This window comes from Tenebrio molitor, chromosome 7 (assembly GCF_963966145.1).
Source record: "Tenebrio molitor chromosome 7, icTenMoli1.1, whole genome shotgun sequence".
NCBI lineage: Eukaryota > Metazoa > Arthropoda > Insecta > Coleoptera > Tenebrionidae > Tenebrio > Tenebrio molitor.
Genome location: NC_091052.1, coordinates 17468265 through 17492414, shown reverse-complemented (window position 1 = coordinate 17492414; position 24150 = coordinate 17468265). Strand labels below are relative to the sequence as shown.

General features: G+C 37.1%; 1 protein-coding gene across 18 annotated transcripts in view; it reads left to right on the top strand.

The window, feature by feature from the left end:
- Nucleotides 1-24150, top strand: part of dlg1 (discs large 1) — a 347088-nt gene that overhangs the window by 318894 nt on the left and 4044 nt on the right. For 16 of the 18 annotated variants that reach the window (XM_069054713.1, XM_069054712.1, XM_069054715.1 and 13 more), the window contains 5 exons: nucleotides 22798-23011; nucleotides 23068-23222; nucleotides 23286-23535; nucleotides 23595-23697; nucleotides 23876-23929. In XM_069054713.1, the coding sequence (XP_068910814.1) occupies nucleotides 22798-23011; nucleotides 23068-23222; nucleotides 23286-23535; nucleotides 23595-23697; nucleotides 23876-23929 (776 nt within the window). The remainder of the gene's footprint in view (nucleotides 1-22797; nucleotides 23012-23067; nucleotides 23223-23285; nucleotides 23536-23594; nucleotides 23698-23875; nucleotides 23930-24150) is intronic. The other 2 variants (XM_069054705.1, XM_069054711.1) reach the window with 1 other exon arrangement.

Sequence of the window (24150 nt, the reverse complement as noted above, 5' to 3'; positions counted from 1 at the left end):
CGCGGCACTCGATCCTCGTAAATTACGATGAAAATGTATTTGTTTTAATTAAACCGTTATGACAAAAATACGCACTAATAATGACTAATTGTTAATAAAAATACCGACACGCGGTAAATTTAGTAGTTAGTGATTTATTAAAATATAATGTAGCGCGCCAGGTGAGTCATTTGTTTGGCGTTATGTATGTGTTCCGTTCGTCGCTTTCAAATTTGAATGGAACGCGGCTCTCGTTATTCAAGTCGTTAAAATTTCATATTCGAAACGTGAAGCTCAACAAAGTTGAAACAACTAGAATTCGATTAAATTCTCTTTATTAAAAAACCGTTATTAATAAGGAAGTTTGGAGCCACTTCAAAGGCATCCAAATTGAAAGTAAAAGGGAAAAGTTGGCAATTGGGATGGAGTTGATACAATTGAATATAAAAAGTTAACTGGCGCAGAAAAAAGAAAACTTCAAACCGTCGTGGCATTTCTCGATAATCCATTCATGAATTGCCGAGCTATTTTGTCTTTGGCATATTAATTAGGGCGACGTGCCCATCGCTGCATAGATAATTTCACGTACACGTTTGTAAACCGAGACATATTCATCAAATTTCGGGCAAATTTTATGAATCAAATCATCACCAAATCGTCAGTCGATTGGAGTCAGTGCATTATTTTTGATTTGGTGGCTCCTTTTCTTCTTAACAAGTTAATTTGTTTGCGACCATCGTTGCATTCCTACACGTTTTTTCGTTTTGTCTTCCACAATGGTTCTTCGATTCATGAGTCGTTCGTTAACATTCAGAAGTGATAGGTGCTTGGTGTGAAAAATCTCCCGGTACCATGGTGAATGATTATTCACATTTGTAATTAATATGATAAGGTTAGATTATTTTATATTGCTTTAAAAACTGTAAGTTTTACGTAGCTGTCAGGTATCAAAAAACTGTGCTAAGGAACTTATCTGATCTTGTACGCATGATAATAAAATATGTGAATGAGTGTTCATTACGTACCCATCACACAATTACTAATTTAAATTAACATTTTTTATCTTTTGTTAAGTAAATATGTACCTATTGCTTGATTAGAGAGCACGTGGAGTTTTTAACTTTTGTATTAAAAATTTGCCATGAATTTAATAAAGAAACGAGATAAATGATGACTTACTTTTTCCTCTTGAAATCAACTTTTTTGTCTTGAAGGGTAATTCATAAAAGTAGATTAACTCTTGTAACACTCGCTAGTTCTGACTTGAACTAAATTACGGCCTTCTTGAACAGCACAGTTTAATTCGGGAGTTACAATAATTATTTTACAAGACCAATATTTATTGCAATATAGTGACCTTGCTTTTAATTTATTTATTATTGGTGTATATTATTAATATTTTTATTTATATTTGAAGATGTTTATTATCTGTGACGTAATTTTATAGATATGTTTATTTTCTAATAAACAATACAGAAAAATAAAGTAGAATTTTTCCTGTATTTAGTGTTTTCAAAATAAACAACTTTTTAATGAGTTTTTTTTTCAAGAAACTTATTTTGCAAGTTGCAGAAAGAAAATTTTCAATTTCGTGTATATCTACCGCGTGAGCAACAATTAGTGTTTGAGTCGGCAATAAAAAATTTTACTTGAAATTGGCAAGACTGTGAACTGTACGTATTTCCGTTTGTTTTATTGTCATTATTGACAGCTGACATAAATTTCAAATTTAAACGTCTTAGTTTTTGTAATCTTTTATTGATAATAATTGGAGTCATTTGGAGCAGCACCTTTAAATTAAATACCTTTTACTCGCTCTAACTTGTTTGTTTTTAAAAACTCGTCATTTTTCAATAAACCGTTGCTTCGCATCACAATCTAATTTTCGGCAATCTATCAAATTCACATTTTACGTCACTTCCTGTTACGCGGCAAATTTAGCCAACAAGGATGCAAAAAAGTCGCTATAGTTTTATTGCCGACTCAAACAAACATCAAACAGTAATTGTTACTCACGCAGTATTTATTTCTAAACAGATCTACCTGGATCCTAGGGGCGTTTGTCACTTGTTAATTGGCTGCACTGTTATTGTCCATATCATCATTATCTGCGTTTAAATAAAATTGCTAATTAACAAAATATTTCTAGAGTTAAAATAAAATATAAATATGTACATATTATGTTAACTATTTAAATTTTCTTGTATTTACTGTCGCGAGCAAAAATTCTGATCATCAATGTCATTTCAAAATTTGGTTATATTGTCATAAATGTAAAAACAAATCCCTGCCTAATTATGCCCATGTCAACAAAGTGTTAAAAAAAATAGAAAAAAATATCAATTAATGCCATACAACATGATAGGTTATGATATTTACGACCGTTTTACAATGGAGCATTTTCCATTGTGTCAACCAGGATCGAGCCTACTTTCTCTTATATACTACTCTAACTTTTAATGATTGAGACAAATTTTGTGGGTTGGCACTTCCGATTAATTGGTAGGTACGCCTAAACGCTGTTCAAAAATCAAAAAACCATTGTGGTGCAAATAACACACATTTTTCATGACATTTCCTATTACTTATCACTGTGACAAATAAGTCATTTACACCACAATGGTTTTTTGATTTTTGAACATCGTTTAGTCATTTGTCAAAAAGTTGCCTGTTAATTCGCTTTCTAGGTTAAGATTTAGTTAAAATTTGATTTATTTTGACTTTTGAACTGTCATATTTGAATTTACCAGTCAACTGTACCAACATAAAATCGTAAATGTGTTGCCAACCGAACAAAAATAATTTCAACCCGGTACTTGCAGTTGCGGCAATTGAAATGTGCGATACTAAAAATTGACACATTCGATCGAAATTTAAAAGATTTTACTTTGTAAATTAACTTTTTATTAACGACGTTGTTGTCAGTGTCATCGACTATGTCAACTTTGACAAATCATAGGCGCGTGCCAAGTTTTAACAATAAAATATTAACCCCTTTTTCATTTATTGTCTTTTGTTTCTTCATTGTACATTCAATAAATTTTATTCTCTGCACCACTGATTCAAAGTATTTTTTTTATTCGACACTGTCAGAATTTGAGAAAATTCTCCTATGTGAACGGATTTTGATAGATGTGGTGTGAACTGTCAATAGTCTCAATTGTGTGAACGGTGTGTATTCACTTATTCACATAATTTTGATCATTTTCATATGGAGCGGCAACCATAAATTTTCCATGCGGTTTTTTCGCCAAATTGGACTACAATCTTCTATAATGACCCTGTATTAACAATAGGAACGTTTAACGATAATGTTTAATGTCATTATTTCAAATGATATTTTTTGTTCGACACTGTCAGAATTTGAGAATTTTCTCCTATGTGAACGGATTTTGATAAATGTCACAACTTGTCAAAACGAAACGTCAAGCCAATTTTAAAGATTTTAAGCGATTTGGACCCTTTAAGGGGCTCGTCAAACAAAAAAACGTTGTATTCAAATCGTTCGTGTGTCAATTGGGCTTTTTTGGCACTCGTGGGCCTTTAAAACTACTATAGTGACATTTTAAGAGTATAACTTGACTGTCAATTTTAGCACAAATTTACAAATCCAAAATTTTTCATTTGTCAAAGTGTCTAACTTTTCCATGGCCGCAACTGGACATTTTATAAAAATAAGAATCTGAAAACATCGTAACGTAAGGGGATGTTACTGACATCATACCTATTTTAATATTAAGTTAAATGCCACCCCGGTAGAAGGAAATTCCAATGAAAAAGTAGCACAACAGGAGATTTGTATTTGTCTATGGAATAGTATGTACTAATTATGTTGAAGAAAGTGTCAATAGAAGTACTTAATGTTTCAATTCACTGTTTTCTCCGTTTCCTTATTATAAAAAAAAAGAAGTAAGATGCGACTGCAGCTTACTGGGAATTGAAATCTCCATTTAGCACTTACAAATTGATAGTCTTTCACATACCGTGTGATCACTAGGTAAACAGAGAAATGCAATTCCGTTGATTATATGTATGCACTACAATTACACAGTAATAGATAATTTAAACCTAGCAAAGGTAGTTTCAGTATTTACGTGATTTCACGTTCCTTGTTTTGTATTAGAAGCTAATTGCAACCGGTTGGAATCGCTGAAATTAGATTTTTTTTGCGCTAGCAGTATCGTCAGTAGTTTCTGCAATGAAACCGAGAACCAAAAATCAACGTCTCACTAAAGCAGTATCGCTGAAATCCCACATATCCATATGAGATATGAAAACAAAATTTATGGGTGTAAAGTTGAAGTAAACGGAGCTTTGGTAGGAATTTTGACTTGGAAAGTATTACACGAATGAACTCACATCCTTACCTATCATTTTCCGCTGACATTCCCGTGTCAGTGTGCGTTTTGTGAGCTCGTCGAGTCTGTAATCTACATTACTGATCTAAAAATAGAACACCACAAGTTTTGCGAATGAAACAGCACTGTCCATTCGGGCGTTTACGGTTGCCTTTTAAATCAAAGTCAATTGAAAATGTTTCCGACATAACCTATCCAACAGAGCTTTTTCTCTTTTTCGAACGAACATGATGCAGCAAAAAGTTCATAGAGCAGGATTTCTCATTAGCCGACCAATTCCGCATGCACGGCTCCGGTTTCGTAATGAACTGTTAAAACGATCGAAACACAAGTGGCTCGTACCAATTCTTTAGAAAAAAATCTTTTTTTATTTGCCCTCCGGTCTGTACCCTCGTCCATTAAAAAAGCCGTCGATCTCGTGGAAGTTTTGCGGTAAAGGGGGCTCGTGGACGTGAGAACGGTGTTCTCGCAATTATCGGATTACTCGTTCGCCTCATTTCAATTTTAATCGTACGGTTCGTCCGTGACCGATTGTTTCCTCGTTAATAAGTGGTGGTGGGTGAGCATTTTCGTTTCTCTAATTCGTACGGAAACGTGATCGACTAATTTGCTCGGCTTTCGTTCGTCCTGATTAAAAATGAATCCGAATAGTATTTTATGAGTGTAATAGGAGCGCTAATTAATTTATTGGACGGGTCCGGACATGTGTGAAACGGCGGTGTTATTCGTAATTATTAGATTGGTTGATTTATTTGTGTAAACACGGATTGAACGAAAGTCTCACACTGTCGGGTTACGATTTGGGGTTAATAGCTAAATAACATGGTCCATCTTACCAAATTGGCTGCTTGGAAGAACAAAAAAGTAACTGTTAGACAGCAAATTATCGTTCCTCGACATGAGCAAGATTGGAAATTTGTCGACATCTCGAATGAACGTGTTGATTCCTCGAGTGTTTATTACCATAGGTGTAACGTCATTAGGAACTACCCGTGGGCAACAATTACCCGGAAAAAATGTTGTCAGTGTTTATCGCCGTCCATAAACAAATTAAAACTCACAAATGTTGCTTAGGGGCAGCAATCGACCCAAATCTAACATCGTTGCATTTTCTTACTTCAAGTCAATGTGGCCAATAAAATTATCTACAAGGTGTGTTTCTGAAAAACGTGTGTTGTTTAACCAGTGGAAGAACGCGCCAAATCATGGAACTTTTCTCTATAACATTTTTACGAAAAAACGATACAAATTGATTTAAAATTTAGAATAAATTAACCATCAAAGTGTATACCCGCCTATGGGTAAGGGCGAAAATTTTCTGTTGTGATAGAAACAGAGCTTTGTTAAAAAGTTCCATTGTTATAGAAAAAAATAAATAATCAAAAGTTAGATTCTCATGGTTACAAAAAATAAAAACTAGTTAATCACACAAAACGACTCGTTTGGTAAAAATTGTGGGGCAAAAAATCTTGGAATACTTTTACGAATTTTACAAAATGTTACAGAGAAAAGTTTAATAAATTGGCGAGTTCTTTCACTGGTTAAAATTAACACACGTATTCCAGAAACACCCTGTATACAGTCTGATTTTGAAAGTTGTGCAGAAAGAAGGCAAAATAACCCAACTTGCCTTACACAAATGTTAATGGTTTACAAGAGAATCAAAGGAATCTGTTTGTTTGGGAACCGCTGAAAAATTTCAAATTTGGCGGGCACTTTTGACGTACGACCAACCTAAAATGTCAAGTTTTTCTGTTGTTCAAAATTGTGTTTGATCTCTTTATTGTTAAATTTTTTTGAGTTTCATCATGAATCTTTGATAAAATTTGTAAAGTGATGACTGATGATAAAATAGTACCTGTAACAAAAGAAAACAACAAAAAAAGACTGTAATTGTGGGTGAAAGCATAAAATGAAACATCAAAGAAGTTGCTCAAAATGCCTGCCATCGTTTGCAATGCAAGCTCCAGCACGATGTGCCCAAGAAAGCCGAACTCGATTCAGAATGCCTCTATTTTTTACGAATTTCCTGAGCAGCGTTTTGAACCCACAGCCAAACTACAAACTGCAACTTCTGCAACTAAAATGCGATCTCGTTGGCGGCCAAGATGGGGCTTATTCATTTCGAAAAGCCCGAAATCGCGAAGATGCTGCACAACGTTTATAAAGGTTCGTGCGTTGGCAAGTATCCTTTGAGGAAACCTTTGACCGTGAATTCTTTCTTTCTGAATGTTTACGGGCTTCGCCATAGATCAAAATAGGTTTTCTCCAGGTTGGTGAAAGTCATTTGTGATTTATATTCCGGTTAAGATTAAAGTTCTTGTCAAAGCGACTTAATTTTGAATTAATTGACAACAATAAAGGTCTACTATGATTTTTTTAACCCATTTTTTCATAAAATTAAGTGACTCCCAAAAATTTTTTGAAAAACTTTTAGCCCTTTTTTTCTCGAAAAATATCAACCTTTATATAACGCATTATTGGCTCCATCGTTACCTGTTGTGTAGTTCTACCACTGCACTGGTTCAAATATCTGTACAACTTTCAAAGTCACCCTGTACACATGTTGGCACAGTAATTTATTTTGATTTTTAATATTTTTTTTGAATAAACCGTTAAAATCCGGGTTGGTTCATCTGAGATGTGCTCGTGAAAGATTTTATTTCCACACATAGGTAGATACTATGAATTGTTCCTATTAAAATGAATCTCCGGGGAATTATTGCAACATTTTCCGCTTCTTCTGACTCAAAGCAGTTGAAATTCGTGATTTGAACGTTCTCAATTTGTCTAGCTTGTAAAAGAGTTCTGCCGTTTTTTAAATTTTCCTGCCGACTTTTTAGAACGCAAGAGTATCTTCATTAATGAGGTAACTCGCTAGACTTTACGATGGAAAATATATGACTAGACAGGTTCGTGACAGTAAAGAAAATATAAATATTCGCATCCTCGTGACGTGATGAGCTATTATATCATTCTTATGCATCATTGTCGTGTTTTTATGCGATCTTCATCGTGCACCACGTAATTAGCGCTTGTTTGTCGAGTTGCTACTTTAATTACAAGTTTATGAAACGACGTTTCAGATGAACGTGAAATTGAGTGTTAGTTTGAGAAGATCCCCCATCTGTTTCAAATATTCATTTTAAACACGACTTCATGTTGCCGCTACCTGACAAAAATATTCCACCATTCATAATAAAAATTCTTGCCTTACCTGAAAACGTCCCTTTTTATGACCGTTCTTGAACGAAGTAAGTTTCGACCAAAATCTACAGTTTTACACCGAATACCTACTTTCCAACAATGACAATCTAATGTTTATTTTTCATTTCGTAATTAAAAATTTGCCAACAAGAAAATCAGTTTTCAAATCATGGGTGTGTATTAGGTGTAACGACGTGAATCGATCGTGAAATTCAGTTGTGCAGTTTTGGTCAACAAACATGCAATTCGTTTTACAATGGCATTAGCCGAAACGTAATGATTAATTAATCGACGAATTAAAAAAAATCTATGGTTTTTTCAACGACATCCGTGCTGTCAGTGTCATTTTTAATACGACACGCACAAATTCATAACCAGTGTTCAGAGTATAAGCAACACCTAGCTAAAAAAGTGTCAAACAAAAAAATCAAGGTAATGGTATAGGTGGTGGATTTTCTCATGGACTGTGAGCCATATCTGCGCAAACGATGAATATCGGAGTCAAGTAGGCGCTACAAATCGACCGGAAAACATCATCATTCGTTACGTTAGTGTCGTCTCTCTCTCGTCGATTTGTATGTATTTGAATTTGAAAGTAGTCGACGTTTTCAGTTTTAGTTTACAGATTCTTTACTGGTTTATCGCTCCGCTTTCGCGCAGATATTTCCAAGGTCACAGTCCATGAGAGAATCCAATATGTACCTCTAAATGGAAATTTATATTTTGTGAAATACCAATAACAAACAAGAACTCAGTTTCAATCAACTCAATCGCCGAGAGTAAAACCCTTGCAGGTCTTTCAAACTGCATGTTTTTTATGATTTTTCAGAAATGATAATTTGAATTTGTCAATTTGCCGCGTCAGGGTAAATTGTTAAATTAGGAAATTCAAAATTACAAAACTGAAACTGCAAGTGATGCCAACATACTGTCGGATGTCCTTGAAAACGACTATAGATTTGTCAACAAGAAATTACTACCTAGGATTTTGGGATATTCGTTACTAGGTTGCCATACATTTGGTTAGGTTGGAGACTATGTGGTTTCTGGTAATGTCGTAACCATGTCAAAAATGTAAGGCGGCGAATTCCTTGCAACAGTTGCAAATGGCTAATTTCTCGCTAAATGATAAAGTTGACTCAAGTTGCAAAAAACACTTCGCAACTGACCTTCCAAAAATTTACATAGTGTAAGTTGCAGTATGCAACAGAAATTTCGTTAGTGTGAATTTTATAGCGACCTTTTTTAGTAACTTTTTAGTAATTATTTGTTTGAATTTAGATACAGCATCATTAAATTTAAATTGCTGCCAATAATGATTCGTCAAAATTACCAAACACGATGACAGCTAATACCAACGTAATTTTTCATCCGCGGTTTTTTGCACTTCAGATGTTTTTTCGTTTCACAATCAGTTTTGGTTTCTGACGGCATATTTAGTTGGACTTGCGCAAAAAAATCAAAGAATATCCCAATTGACAGTAACCAACCTTAAAGCATTCAAAATTACGTTTGAAAATTGTGGTTACATAAATGCCAGATGAAAAACGTAATTTCCCTAAAAGTTCGATTTCTATGACATTACTTTATTATGTAATTTCAAAGCGATATTTTCACATAATCTGACATACGAACGCTGTCGTGGGTTCGCCCTTTTGACAGTTCTTCTTGCACGTGTAAAATTAATTAATTTCGAAAACGCATTCAGATTTGTATTTGTGGAATGTCGACGAAGGGAAAACCCGTGTTTCGACGAATTGCGATGCCCCAAACAATTCGGCGGCAGCACACGCAACCGTACGACGAAACCTCGTCGCAACCCCTTCGCAACATTTAATTATTGCCGTGCGAAAACAACGTTAATTAACAACTGCGTTACATACACGGTTGGCACATACACATGTGCATCCATTATTTAACAACTGCCTTGATGTAACCCTCCGACATGTCGTGCAGCAGGGACCGACCGGTCGGTGAAAAATATTCGTTAGGGGTGAACCGCATATTGCACCGAAGGTCATCGGAAGCGATTGTGGCGCTTACGGTCGGCACTCTTTGGGCACGATTTCCCGCACCACGTCTGAACTTGGACTACTTAGGAAGGTCGTCCAATGGGAAAGCCGTATTCCGATAAATGAACGGCTTCCACGATATGGTAGTGTTGTTTATGAGCAGTGTAAATTTGCTGTGGCGAGTGAACAGAGTGAGTCATTGGGGTGTCTGCTGTGTAATACCGAAGTGACGTTTACATGGTAAAGGAGGCGTCGCTACTGTCGCGGAAAATCGCCGTGAAAACGTGAAAAATCGCCATGAAAAAACATTTGTTTGGTTGTTGTTTGCGTTTACGTTTGGGTCTTGTTACACAAATTTGCGTTGCGGAAATGGTCAAGGCGACTTGTCCATTTAATGGGATGTATCGGAATGGTACTTGTCTTGATCGTTACGCCAAGAATCAAACTTCAAACGCACGCTTCTCTTAGCCTCGATAAATATTTCTTCAAAATTTATCGCGTTTGTTTATACTGATGGTTTATATCCGTCATCCATCTCCAGATTAATTTAGTGGTTGTTAATGAAGGATCTCATACGAAATTCTTGTGGTTTTTTGCTGTTTAGATTGGTGAATTCCTGGTTCGCGTTGACGCATCAAGACGCGATAAACATAACAAATCTTGACGTGTTTCATTGAGGATATTACTTTTTTTTACTTCTTGATATCGGGATAATTTGGTCTATATTTTTCTTTCCAAAATTACGTTAGTATCGAACCGAAGTGATCGAGTAACTGTTCGAACGATACAGTTTAGAATTGAACACCTACAACATTTCCATTTTAGAATGTACAGTTAAATATCAAGGAATTTGGACGAAACAAGGGAGTGATGTATCCCTTTGTAAAATCTTTTTGTTTGTGACCTTCTGTTTCTAACCGTGAAATTTTACAAACTTCTAATTGAATTTGTTGGGTACAATTAGGCTTGTGTTTATTTTGACTTAAAACCAAGCGTGTGAAGGTTATTATGCCCCTCCAGTTCTACAAATTAAACACTAAAAAGAAATATTCACAAATTCTTTACAACGCGTGCCAAGTAGACAGACAATCATGCTAAATTAATTTTACAAGTGAGTCATTTTTAAATGTCTTTCATAAAATGTAAGTATGCTGTGTTGGATCCTTCTTGGGTCTGAAGCCAGATTTGAAGCTTTCAGTCAGGATAAATGTCCACAAAGTTAGATCTAGCTGGGCAAGGCGCATTAAAATAGCACCGGATGTGAGAACCTCTCATAATCTTTTCGGGGTGGCCTGACACATATTGTTAGTGGTGTCTAGACATTTTGTATTTATGCTAACTCCACAGATTTAGTTTCGTTTTCCGTCGATACCATCCGACCTTCATAAGTGGGACAAGTTAATAGCAATCATCACGATTCGAAAAACAAAAGGTCCGCATTAATTTGCATTACTTCGTTGTCATTCAAGGTAAATTACCAGTTCGGACAGCGTTATTTTATTTAGCACTTTGCATCTCGTTTTGGCGACAATAATTCACGAGAAATTCCGTTGGTCTGACTAATCGATCGATTTTTCCGAATCCACCGTTACATCATGTAAACCACTGTGTTAAAATAATAATTATTTAGAAAGTAAAAAAAAATTACGTAACAGTCGTCGCGTTAAGTAGAGTTAATTGTGTCGATTGTAAGTGATGCAGTGCGATTCAATTGGCCCAAATCTGGTCGATGACCTGGATCAATCGCAATAAAAATATCGCGTTTGTCGATCGATCGAATCGATCAGTGTTCCACGCTAATCATCTCAATTAATGTTTAAGTTATTGTCCCATTAACGCGGTCCCTAATTAATTCGGCGATATTAGACGGCGTCGGAATCCCTAATGTAAATGTGAAAGTGCGATACCGTATCGCCTTGTCGATACCATAACCACAGATATATCGAACTCCTTTACACCTAATTAGCCCGAAATGGACACGATAATGATGGTAATTGGAAAGTTGCGCGAAATATATACGCAAATAGACGTCGAACTTGCACGGCTCTCTGGGGTGAAGTGGGGTAAATGTCGACGTTTATCACCCGTTACCAACTTCCAGGAGCAATTACCCCAAAAATGCTTTTACAAACTTTCCTGTATCATGTCAGAACAGCCGCACGAAATTACAATACGTAATGACTCCTGCCGCCACCGATAAGGGAAGATAATTACCGAGCTTTTTCCCGATCACTCGAAACGTTCGACGCACGCTAATTCATGTCCGCGGTACGATATCTTCGACCGTAGTGACCCAGCAAAATTTAGGAAAAATACGTTTATCGGTGTTTCATTAAATGTTTATCTCGTGACAGCGCTATCGGTATTTAATGTTGCAAGACCAGAAAATAGACCCCTGTTATCTGCATACTTGGGGCGTAATCATTTTAAATTGTTAACCAAGAACCACTCTTTTGTATACTTTTCTCGAACAACTTGAAGCAGCGAAGTTATGTGCAGTGGAGAAATTGAGATTTTTCTCTCGAAAGAAATTGTCACCGCAGATGTATTGGAAACACACGATTTGCAAGATAAATTAGTAACTGTGTGATTGATTTATTAATAACTTATGCGAGAGAAATTGTGCAGGTGATGGTGATAAGTTATTTATTCAGGTGGCATTTCTTTACTTCGAGGTGGTCAAAATACTTTCGGAATTCATTTAAATTGTCATAATTTTTTCACCTATCGAAAATTTTGTCGGAGATAATGATTTTATAATGACTGAAAATGAAACGTGCATGTTGTTACACATTATCGCAGTATGGCAGTAATAGAGATACTTACACCGCCCTCGTTACTGTCGGTACCATTAAGAAAATCCAATTTCTCGTACTTTCACGTAAGATAAATACGGAGACCGCGTTGTAGTAATAAAATACGATTTTCCGGTATCAGTTTAGCATTTTGTCGTGGGTCGAAAATAGTTTTCCGGAAATATCAGTCGGTACTAAGCGGAAGTAATAACTCCACCGCAGTCGATGCGTTTTCCTTAGATATTTCCGTGGGTCATAAATGTAATTATAGCCGATTATTGCCGCCGCTAGTTACAGCGCACGTACAGGGGGTATTGACTTTTGACTAATTTTTATTTATTTACGCGGCTAGATGTTCTGTCCGGTTGTGCTGTCAGTGTGATTCCCAAATTCAGCATAATTCATGAGAAGCAAAGGGTGGCCGCGCTCTGAAAAAGAGACACATGTCACCAGCCATTTGCATTTTTTAGAATGTTTAAAAAAACACCAATCAGCGACTCTCGGGTCGTAGTGCCGTGTCGCAATAAAATAACAATAGATGTATTTGGGCCGAGTTGATCGATAATAATTTCTTATTCATGGCGCAAAGGGTGCAGAATTATTCTGCTTTACGAAGGGAATAAAGTTAACGTTCGTTGCAAAGGGAAATGGTCCAAATATTCACATCAAATATCACTTATTACCTTATTTTATGTAGAATATTATGTAGTTACAGGGCTGTGCGGCATATTGAATTTAATTAATATTAAAAAGCCACAGTAAATTAATTGAGAGGAAAGTAAAATAAAAATCATTGATAACTTCTAAACTTATTTCATTATCAGGTTGGCTACAAGATTGTTCTTTTAATTGTTAATAGGTAAATGTCACTTTTTATAATTCATATTACACAAAGTGTTCCAACATGATTTTGGTATCGTATCGTGCTTGGAACGGAAAATATATTTAGTTTGCCACCTTTCGACGATAAGATCCCGCACTACACCAAACATAACCTCCAAGCCGCTAGCAAGTGTCAAATACAGTGTGGAATAAAATGATTTACATCTAGTTACCTTTGCATTACCCTAGTAAAAATACGAAATGCCGCTCTACAAAAAAAAGGAAGCCTAACCTCAAAATATATATCCAAATTCCAAATGTGATTTATTGCGAAGACGAAGGGATGATATGAATGCAAAGTTTAGATTGAAATTAAAAAGGAGCTAACAAACGCAAGTCACAGCTAGTGTTGAAAGTGGCCACAAACGTTTCTTAATTCAATTCAGTAAATTGTAACAATTGTCAATTGGATTGATGACATTTATTGACAGAACTAATAGTTTGGCACTTCGAAAAAAAAAAGTAGAGCGGCACAGGAAAATTTACATGTGCAAAAATTCCAAAGGTAACTAGATGTAAATCATTTTATTCCACACTGTATCATTTCTGTCTTTCAAAATGTCAATATTCAAAAATTCACAAGAAAGTGAAATGATGTCTCGGGTTTACCCAACGAAACCTAGTTAAAACATTTTATTATTCTAAGGAATTGTAATTACATTACATTACACACTGACTTAGTTAATATTGTTTTGTTGATAAACCTAACCTCTCTTATACCTGTCATTTTGACGATTCTTAAGAGTTGGTATCACTGTTCTAGTAGGTATGCGTCAAAATTCAAAACACTCAAATTGTCGAAACTTACTACGACATAGGTACAGAATAATTTTGGAACACTTTGTAAAATATCGGGTGTTGATTTAAATTTATCCTCAAAGTAGACGTTGAAGAGTCGATTGTGAACGCACCACTCGTCAGTCTGCAGAGTAAAAACACAAACCACGCAAAGAGTGAGGTTATATTTAAATAGCTGATCCGTGATCTGTAATCCGTGATGGGTTCACAATTGACTCTTCAACTCATACTTTGAGGATAAATTTAAAAGATGATTCGATATTATTTGAAAGTGCATCAGTTCAATCACATAGCTGTTGCTGCATAAGTTCCAATTGGGACTCTATTGTTGAAGGAAGAGTGAAACGTATGCTGGGCATTTGCTTATGAAGCAAACCAATTTGTGAAAAAGATGGTTCAGACAATTCCTATAAGGAAATAAGCTTTTAGACGTCGCTAGAGAATTATTTCAGCGTACGATACTCGGAAATTTGCAATTAATAAAATTGTCTACAATTTCTGATGGTCATTCAATGATTTTGCAATAGCGTAGTCGCTTTCAACTGGAACTGTACTAAAATTAACTGTACGACACTGACAGCAAACGTTTTACTGAAATGAACGTGTCAATATCGAACAAACAGACGAATATAGCTCAAGTAAACGAAGTATAGATAACACGGGGGCCAGAATTGACTCTGAAACCTAGCATTCATCAAGTTGAAGTAATGTTGTGTGTTTGGTGATGGATTGGTGAAGGTGCACATTGGAAGTTGGTTAAAAATAGTCGAAGCATAGATGCTGCACCAATTCCAACAAGAATATACCGAGCTCGGAAAAAATTTGCTGCGGCAGCTCTTCCGAAAAGGACCGATCCTTCACCAGGATAACGTTCATCGCATACTGTACAAAAGACATAAAAAGAAATACGTATAAGAATTGAGCTGGGAAGGTCTTGCTCACCCACCACGTAGCCCAAATGTTGCATCAAGCGATCACCACTGATTTCGGTCATTGCAGCATTTCTTAACCGATAACAGTTTTCAACAGTTGACTATGTAAGAGTGATCTCGACAACTTTTTTATTTAGATGCTGAAGTTTTACCACCATAGAATTGAGAAATTGTTCAAAAGATGGGATGCGATCGTGATTAAATATCACGCAAAAAGTGAGATTATATTTAAGCAGCTGAAGCTGATCTGTGATCTGTAATCCGTGGTGCATTCACAATCGATTTGATAAATTAAAAAAAACAAAAACAAATATTTCCAATTTAGTTGCTAACCTAATAATATGAAGATCAACAAGAAATGTATTTTCCAAGATATAACGATTATTAGGTACTGTGTTGCTGGTCAGGGTTTGGGGCAGTCATGTTTGTGCACAAATCACGCTCTGCACAAGTTGATTGAACCGAAACCAGGCTCTCTTGGACCAATTTTCCGGTGCCGGAATCGACCAGATCGCACGTAAATTTACATTTAATAATGTCCTTTTAAATCTCACAGGTCAAACGAAACTCAATTAGCCGTCCATTACAAAAGAACACAGTAATAAATCAGAGGCGTGTTACACGTCACGTTTATTTTTCAATTAAAGGAGTGTGTAATTTTTATACCTATTGCTTATTAGAAAGTACACGGCGATAACCATCGATGAAATATTAATCGTAAGTTTTTTTCCCCGGAGATGCTCAGATTTTCGTGCGGTTAGTTTTTTAGTGGTTATTAATTGATGATGATGATATTCAAATTTATATTAATGTTCCGGTTTAACGGGCAACTTTCCTAACGTGCGCGCCTCGTTAATGCTTTTTTGAGAGAACGGCTGCTAAGAGGTGTAGTTTTCGTGTCCCATTTGTACGAATCGCTTTTGAGGGTCACAAGATATGTAGGATGGCCCCCGGAGGCTCGCCTATGCTCGATGGACCGTGAAGACAATGATTCAATTAAAATCCTGAAAGAGCGCGCGTTGTCCTTGTTTTCGAAAAACAAATTTGTGTTGCGCGAATGGCATCAGAGTCGATCCATCAACTTCACCACGTGTATGTAGCGACTTTAATGTCGCGGAATTTCATTACGGCGGTGCTCGAATTAAATTCGCGAGGTGACAGAGTTGATTACGACCGAATAAATAATTTTACGGTCCCGGTTCCCTCGCATTATCGTCAAGACAGGGTGAACGATCGATTTGTCTCAGACTCCATAATTTATTTTCATAATTGGAGAGTTTGGAGTGGTTTTTTCTTGGGCCGCATCCGAGGGAGGACCGACCTGCAGGTTCGACCGTGAACGGAGTTGGCCGTCGAGCACGGCGACCGGCCTCGTTCGTTCGCTCGCTCTAATATCCAGCAATCAAACAAATGTCCGAAAGGTCGCCGCCGTGCCTCTAGTTCTTGGTGGCGCAATTATTCACGTTTTTACGGGTCCGAAATGAGTCATTGTTTGGCGATTACGACAAGACACAACTACACGAGCTGTTGCAGGACTCATAACCCGTTCAGTGGCACACGAACGATAAAAGTGTTTTCGAATGCGGGGAGGTCAACGATGGTGACACGTTTCGCGTCTTTGTAAAAAAAGCCGTTTTGAAGTGTTTCACCATAAAGGAAATGACGAAGAACAAGCAGCATAAGTTCCCGTTGATGCGAACGACGTTCGCCACCCTCAGCAGGAGATTCAGGAATAAAGATAAGCTCAAAAGGTAATAACTTGTTCTCCTCGTGTAGGGACTTGTCGGGGGTGCAGTGCATTTTTATCGAGTCGTGGGATTTTTTTTTTATTGCGCTCCGACCGTAAACAAATGGACCTGTTGAGTTTATGGTGGTTTTTAATGAAATTCCCCGACGAAATTTATTATGAAACCCGTGCCCCGGCACATGTTTGTCAAATATATGTAACGTCTCTAAAAATAGAGTGACGCCGTAGAAAAATACGCCGTGACGTCGGATGATAGCCTTATAAATATTAATTACGCGCGGAAAATTGACGAAATATGTTACCAGGTGCTACGGTAAAATTGTTGCGTCGCTTGTTACGTTTCGCAGGACCATTTCGGGCGACACAACTGAAATTTAACTTTTTTTTTGTACTCATACCCTCAAAATAGATAGGTATTTCCCGCACGCGGTGTTTATTACTTTGCAGCAAAAACTAGGGGAAATTGCATTGTAAGGTTGGTATTTAATGAATGACGTGACAGACGGAAACGTCAATTCACTTTAAACAAAATTGACGTTTCGTCAGATTTGCAATTGTAACTTTAATTCTCATCAACACAATAATAGTAGTTTTCCTTCTCTGTTCTTTCCCTCCTCTTCTTTCATCCATCGTTTTCTTGCTCCTCTTTTTCCTATTCTCAAGTTGAGGTCCCCTCCCATCATGAGCAGACATTCTTCTCTGTTTTTTTTATTATATCTTCGACAACTCTTCTTGTTCTCTTCATCTCTTTGCTGTATATTGTCATTATTTTATTTTCCACCATTTATTGCCTATACATATGTATGTTTCTTTCCATACATCTTTCTTCTCCCTTTTCTTGTCGCTTTTCTTTAATCCCCCGTTATTATTCCCCCGTAGCTCTTCTCTTTTTCTTTTCTCTTTTTGCCCCTTGACATTCCTATTTGTACTTCTTCTTTTTTTTTTCTTAAACCGGCTACGTTCTAAAATAATATGTACCTTCACTTTTGCCGTTTTAGTTACCTTTTTTGCCTGTGCTTTCCCCTTGCTTTTATACCTTCTCTCTTGTGTTCCCCTTTGTGCTTCTTTTCCGGATCCCATTTTCTTGGTCCATCTACCTTTTTCTTGTCTTTTTCCATTTCCATTGTCTCCGTTTTCTCCCTCCTTCTACTGAAAAATCTCTAGTTTCCCTTCTCTTTTTTCTTCTTTCGCGATGGTTCTTAGTTTTTTCTGTATTTCTCGTTTTTGTTTTGTGAAGTCTTTTGTCTATGAATATCTTCTCTGTTATCTTCTTTTCTCTCAGTTTCCTTTTTGTTTCATCACTTTTTCTTTCCCACTCCACTCTTCCATTTTCACTACCCTCGTTTATGTTGTAGCAATCTTTGACTTTAGCTTCTTCTATGTGCTTCTGCTATGTCCTCTTTGATCTGCCGCTTGCTCTTTCCTTTACCTCTCCATCCTGTTATTACTAAGTTATTTTTTCTTCTTCTCCTTTCTTCATTTTTCATTTTCCTTTCCAACCGTCCTACTCTCTCAGACATGCTATTTTCTCTTCCTCCCATTTCTTTTCCTTATTCTTAAATTCTTCCCTTAGTCGTTCGATTTCTCTCTTGATTTCTTGGTTCTCTTTTCGCATCTCCATTATTTCCTCTTTTATTTCCACTTTCATTTTCTCCAGCTTTTCTAGTGTCTTTTCCATTTATTTTCCTGTTTTCATGTCTACTTCAGGTGATCTTACTGTTTTCTTGCTTGCTCCAAATACCTCCTCATCTTTTTCTGCCTTTCCCTGTTCTTTTCATTTTTTTCTTTTCTTCCAGAAACGCATCCACACTTCCTTGGCTAAAAGAACTGTTTCTTTGCTCATAGGCTTGCTCTTTCCCTTTGCCTCATAGATGTCGCTGCTTTTCTGTTTATTTTATTTAATTCGTCCCTTCTTTAGGGTGTTTCTTCCTCCCCGCCCCCTTTAGCCTCTTCCTACCTTACTTTGGTACTTCTCCTCTCCTCCTTTACTGGTTTCTTTCGTTTTCTCTGCCGTTTTCTCTATTTTTTACTTCACTTTCTCTAGCGCACTTTCCACCACGTGTTGCTGTATCTGTCGGTAATACAGGAAGATGCTACCAATCCAATAGCACAAAAGTTCCTAATGTTAAATTATTTACATTTGTAATTCTATTTTTAGATATTTTTGAGTTATTCATTACAAAAAATATTGTACCTAACTTTTACGGGAAGAAATTTCCCGCGTTCGCACTAAAACAAAGTACTCACGCGGGAAATTTCTCATTAGATAAATAACTATTACACATAACTCGACGATCAGATTTGTCGTTCGACTATTTCACCGGAATGCGAGCATTTCCAAAATTTATTTCGACTAGTCAGCCCCTTTCTCCGAGCCTGAACCGTCACGGTTGTCTGCAATTAGGCGTTACTTAAAATTCTTGCCATATCTGGAATTTTTATCACAAGAACGAAGTAGGACACTGCCGAGTTAGTTGTAAACAAATTGAGAATATTTTCTGTTATTTCAAATGTTATCGCATGACATTTTGCCCAGTAGTGAACGCGTTAATTAACCAGAGTAATAAAACATAAATAAATCACTCTCGAGTCTTGTCAACAAGAAGAAAATGGACAGGTATTATGAAACATTTCCTCAAAGAAAAACTGTCTGTTGTAAATCGAAATCTAATACAGGGAAACTGTTGATCGTATTAACGTTTGGTATTTTCCGTATCCGGGAAAGCACTTTCATCTGAAACAAATAAATCGCGAGCACCTTGACTGGTCTCAAGTTACATCATTTGTAGACAAGTTTTAGTGGCGCTTTATAAACGGCAAACTATTTTGCTTTTGACAACTTTCCACGTCAGGACAGGAGAGTAACAAACGGCTAGAATACAATTTCACGCTCGAACTATCATTAATGCAAAAGATTTATTTTAACAACAAAAGAGCGTAGGTCCCAAACTCAATTTGTGTAGTAATCCGCGTTTACATGAAATTATTTACAATCCGTTTCAACAAGCTCGTAGAGTTTCAAAGTCGGCGCTCAGCTATTGTGGCGACCGCTGTTTATAATTCATGAACATAAATACGAACTTTGTCTGCACCTCTTTAAAACTAAAATGTATTCAAAGGACGGTACGAATTTGTAAAATAAAATACAGAGCCTTGAGGCGAGCTTCCAGACCCGTTTACGTAAACACGCAAATATCGCACTTTTTCCAAACAAACAAAATTTTTCAAGTCGTCGGATTTAATAAAAAAAAATCGGGGTCCCCGCGGGTTTCAAGTGTAAATTAACTTTTCAGGGGAATAAATTATGTAGCTCGAAGCAGATCTAAATTGTTGGAGGGTACAGCTGGAAAAGGAAAAACCGAGATCATTTACAAATGATTTTGTTAAAAAATCGTGCGGCCGAATTACCCATTGAAATGTCAAAGAGTGTGTAGGTTTCAATAACACCGTAACACACTTCGGAGGAATAGGTCGTGTCTAGTGCACACACCTGGGGGACTTTCAGTTTCTCACGTCGAGAATAATTACTGCGAGGTGACCGCAATGTCGTACGAGTGTACATATAAATGGGTCGCTACCTGGAATAATTACGAGTACACGACAATATATTGATTGGAATCTCATCCAGTGGGAGGACGAGCATTCCTGAAGCGCGCGCGCCCTCATTCCTCGACAACGACAGTTCAGTCGGAGATTTTCACTTGGTACAGGTCAGGGTGGCTCTCGGCAATATGTTTCGGGTTTTCCGGAGTCACAAACTAATTGCGTCCGTTCGACATGAATCGCAGTGATGCGATCGGAAAAACGACCGAACCCCGATGCGTAAGTATTGCTGTTTCGACCCCTTCGTCGTGCAATCACGCTGCCCACCCTGCAACGATAAATTCGCCGTTAACGTGTTTTTTACCGAACATATGGCCGTGGGAATGGCAGTTAATCATAATAGAAATCTGCGGACGTGCCAAAGTCGAGGCGTAATGATGAATTTCCGATTCTTGTTGACACAGAAATTAAAATTTTCAAATGAGTAGAAGAGCTGCTGATTAAAATTCTCCACATTTCTTGTTTTTTTGAGCGTTCATTAATTTATGTGTGGCTGCATACGAGACTGTCATTAACCCCGAAAATGGAATTTTAATATCTGACAGATCAAACAAAAATTACAAAGTGGTGGATATCTCTCGAACCAAATAACGGAAGACGTTATTATTGCAGAACATTGCAATCGAATGAAAGCTTCCCAGACGTTCTATCTATTTCGCAGAATTTTTAAATACTTCCATGTTTGCATACTTTTTCCGATATTACATTTTTCCCACAGTTCTGGATTTTTTCTTTTTATTCGTCAAGTCATATGCGAAGAGATATTTTCAATGGACATGGCTGAAGTGACAGTTTTAAATATCTGCAAAACCACATTATGTAGCGTATCTCTCCGTGTGTTGTTGCGATCGTAAGGGTGATACTTCCGGTTTTCACCAGTCCGTTGCCTTCTTTCTTCAATGTTATCTGTGTTGGTTCTTTTTTTCTTCCACCATCCATCACAGCCATTCTGTTTACGTGATCAATTCCGTTTCTGTGCATTTCCCATTTTCCCCAAAGTAGTTTTGCTTTTTCACCTATCTGAAATCTTTATTGAAATAATGTAAGACCAAATTTCCACAGTTCGGTTGTTTCATTCTTTTCCAGTTTAGATGCGATCAAGATTTAGGCAATGTCTGTTAATAATAATTCCACTGAATTATGTCCGACATATTCGTATCACAATCGGCGAAAGAATTTCACAATTTTTAATTGCTTCCTAAATTTATGCGTCTGCGAAAATTATTTCATTGACGTTATGCTAATATTAGTCAGTTTTGTTGGATAAGGCGTGGCCGTGTAACCTGATGCAAAAACATTATAATTTCATCAGATACTGTTCTTACCGAGTGTTTTAAATTTTAAACATTTGAAAACTTAATCAATTCTGTTGTGCACGACCTGCTGTACCGGCCTGTTCAAAAGTGTAGTTTGAGTGATCCCCGCTGAGCGCTAGTGTACGGGCGCTTTTTGGGGATATTATTCATCTGAAGTTTTTGTCACCGAGAATGTTTCTTGTTAAAATGACATTTTGAATTTGAAGTCAAAAAACTTTGTTTTTTGCTGCTTTGAAATTAAATTCGTGAATCTTTTCCTTATTGTTCGTTGTTTTTGTGTTTAGTGTTGTTATTGTTATTTGTTATATTGCGGATTGTATTATTTAAGCGTGAAGCGCCCATTTTGTGGTACCCTCATCGACGGAAATTGGCTCTTTTTCAGAAACATTTTCATAATGTATTTCTAATGAAACGAACAGGTCGGTTATAATACAGCAGGTCGTGCTGCTGTTTTAAGGTTGGTTTATTAATGTGTAAAGTGTAAAATTAAAGCTTGTTGACAGCTAACCTAAAATTTATGAAAAAAAAACTTTGTTTTTTTCTTTCTTTGCTATATTTTACATTAAAAATAGAATCACTAACGATTCCTATTCTCGAAGCAAATATCTAAAGACACCCTTTGCTAAAAACAATAATTATGCTGATTAAATATAAATAAATGTCATTCATGTCAAACTGCGGGAAATTTAAACTTTAGAATGTTCCAAATGGTTTACTTTTTTCAACACCTACTCAACCCAGGTTTTCATTTGAACACATGATACATTTTCCAAGTCCTAAGAGCGATTAAAGCTGACACAAAGTCCGCGCATTTCGATATTAAAATGTTTACTATTTTTGGATTTGTCCTTAGGCAAAATATTGACACGGACAAAAATCAGACCACACCCTAAAGTTTTTTACTCGATTCTCAATTAATAATTGATTTTCGTAAACATTTCTTGGCATATTAAAGTCACAATAACACAATCGAATTAGCATGTTTTAATCCTTGACGAAGTTAGTGATGAAGAACAAAGCGAGAGCGACTTCTGTGGTAGAGTCCAAGGATTCCCCGTTGTTGCCATGAAATTTAACACTTTGATCGCTGAAAACAACACAGTTATAATCCAACTTGCAGTCACTCTTAATGGGCCAAATCGGTTAATCACGTTTCTCCCTTTTGCAGAGAAGTGCGTACTGTGATACTACAAAAAGGAGGCTCCGGGTTGGGTTTCAACATAGTAGGGGGCGAAGACGGAGAAGGAATCTTCATATCATTCATTCTGGCTGGAGGTCCAGCTGATTTGAGTGGTGAGCTGCGACGAGGTGACCAGATACTCAGCGTCAACGGAATCAACTTGAGAAATGCCACCCACGAGGAAGCTGCCCAGGCCCTCAAGGCACGTGTGCCCGTCTTCCACCCTTCAACAAACGAGACTAACTTTTACGGTTCCAGGGCACGAATCAGACCGTCACAATAGTGGTCCAGTACAGACCCGAGGAGTACAACAGGTTCGAGGCGAAAATCCATGACTTGAAACAACAAATCTCACATCCGGTCACAGGAGGTACTCTACTGAGGACATCACAAAAACGCTCTCTTTACGTCAGGTCAGTTGATCTGCGTTGACATCAAAACGATCTGACCTTGACAGTGGGTATACCGTTTTTCAGGGCTCTGTTCGATTATGATCCGATGAAAGACGACGGTCTGCCGAGTCGAGGGCTCGCCTTCCATTACGGCGACATACTTCACGTGACCAACGCCAGCGACGATGAATGGTGGCAGGCGCGAAGAGTACTTAACACGGGGGATGAACAGGGTATGGGGATCGTCCCTTCGAAGAGGCGCTGGGAGAGGAAACAGCGGGCCAGGGATAGGTCCGTTAAGTTCCAGGGTCACATGCCGAACATACTGGAAAAGGTTTCTTCGACCTCTTTTTTGATAATTTATTCACGTGTTCACGCCTTTCCTGTTTTCAGCAATCCACGTTAGATAGAAAAAAGAAAAACTTTTCGTTCAGTAGAAAGTTCCCGTTCATGAAAAGCAAAGACGACAAATCTGAAGACGGGTCAGATCAAGAACGTAAGTTTGATTATTCTAGAGTAAATTCCCGACTCTCTCCCCTCGTCCTTTCTGAAAAATTTTTGAAATTCGATTCAGTTGTTCCAGATCGTGGATTTATGATTTTATTACTTTCCACTTAGAAACAGTGTTTTGTTCAGACTTTATTTTTTATGTTTGTTTTTTTGTTTACCTTTAGACTCTCCTTCTGCCACTCCTACCTCTGCTAATGATAATGAACGAAATCCCTCATGTAAGTACGCATTAACTAATGGTATTTTTAGGTTTAGATCAATCAATGAGCAACCTTGCAACGTTTTCGCCAGGCGATGTTTTGTTTTGTTGCAAACTAACGGCACACCGAAACTAATCGATTCTTTTGTTGCGTCAGTGATTTCTGTCCGACTGAATAACTAACGTTTGTGCTGCACCGATCGTAAATTTGCGTTGACCGGAACGCAAGGCAAATCGCAC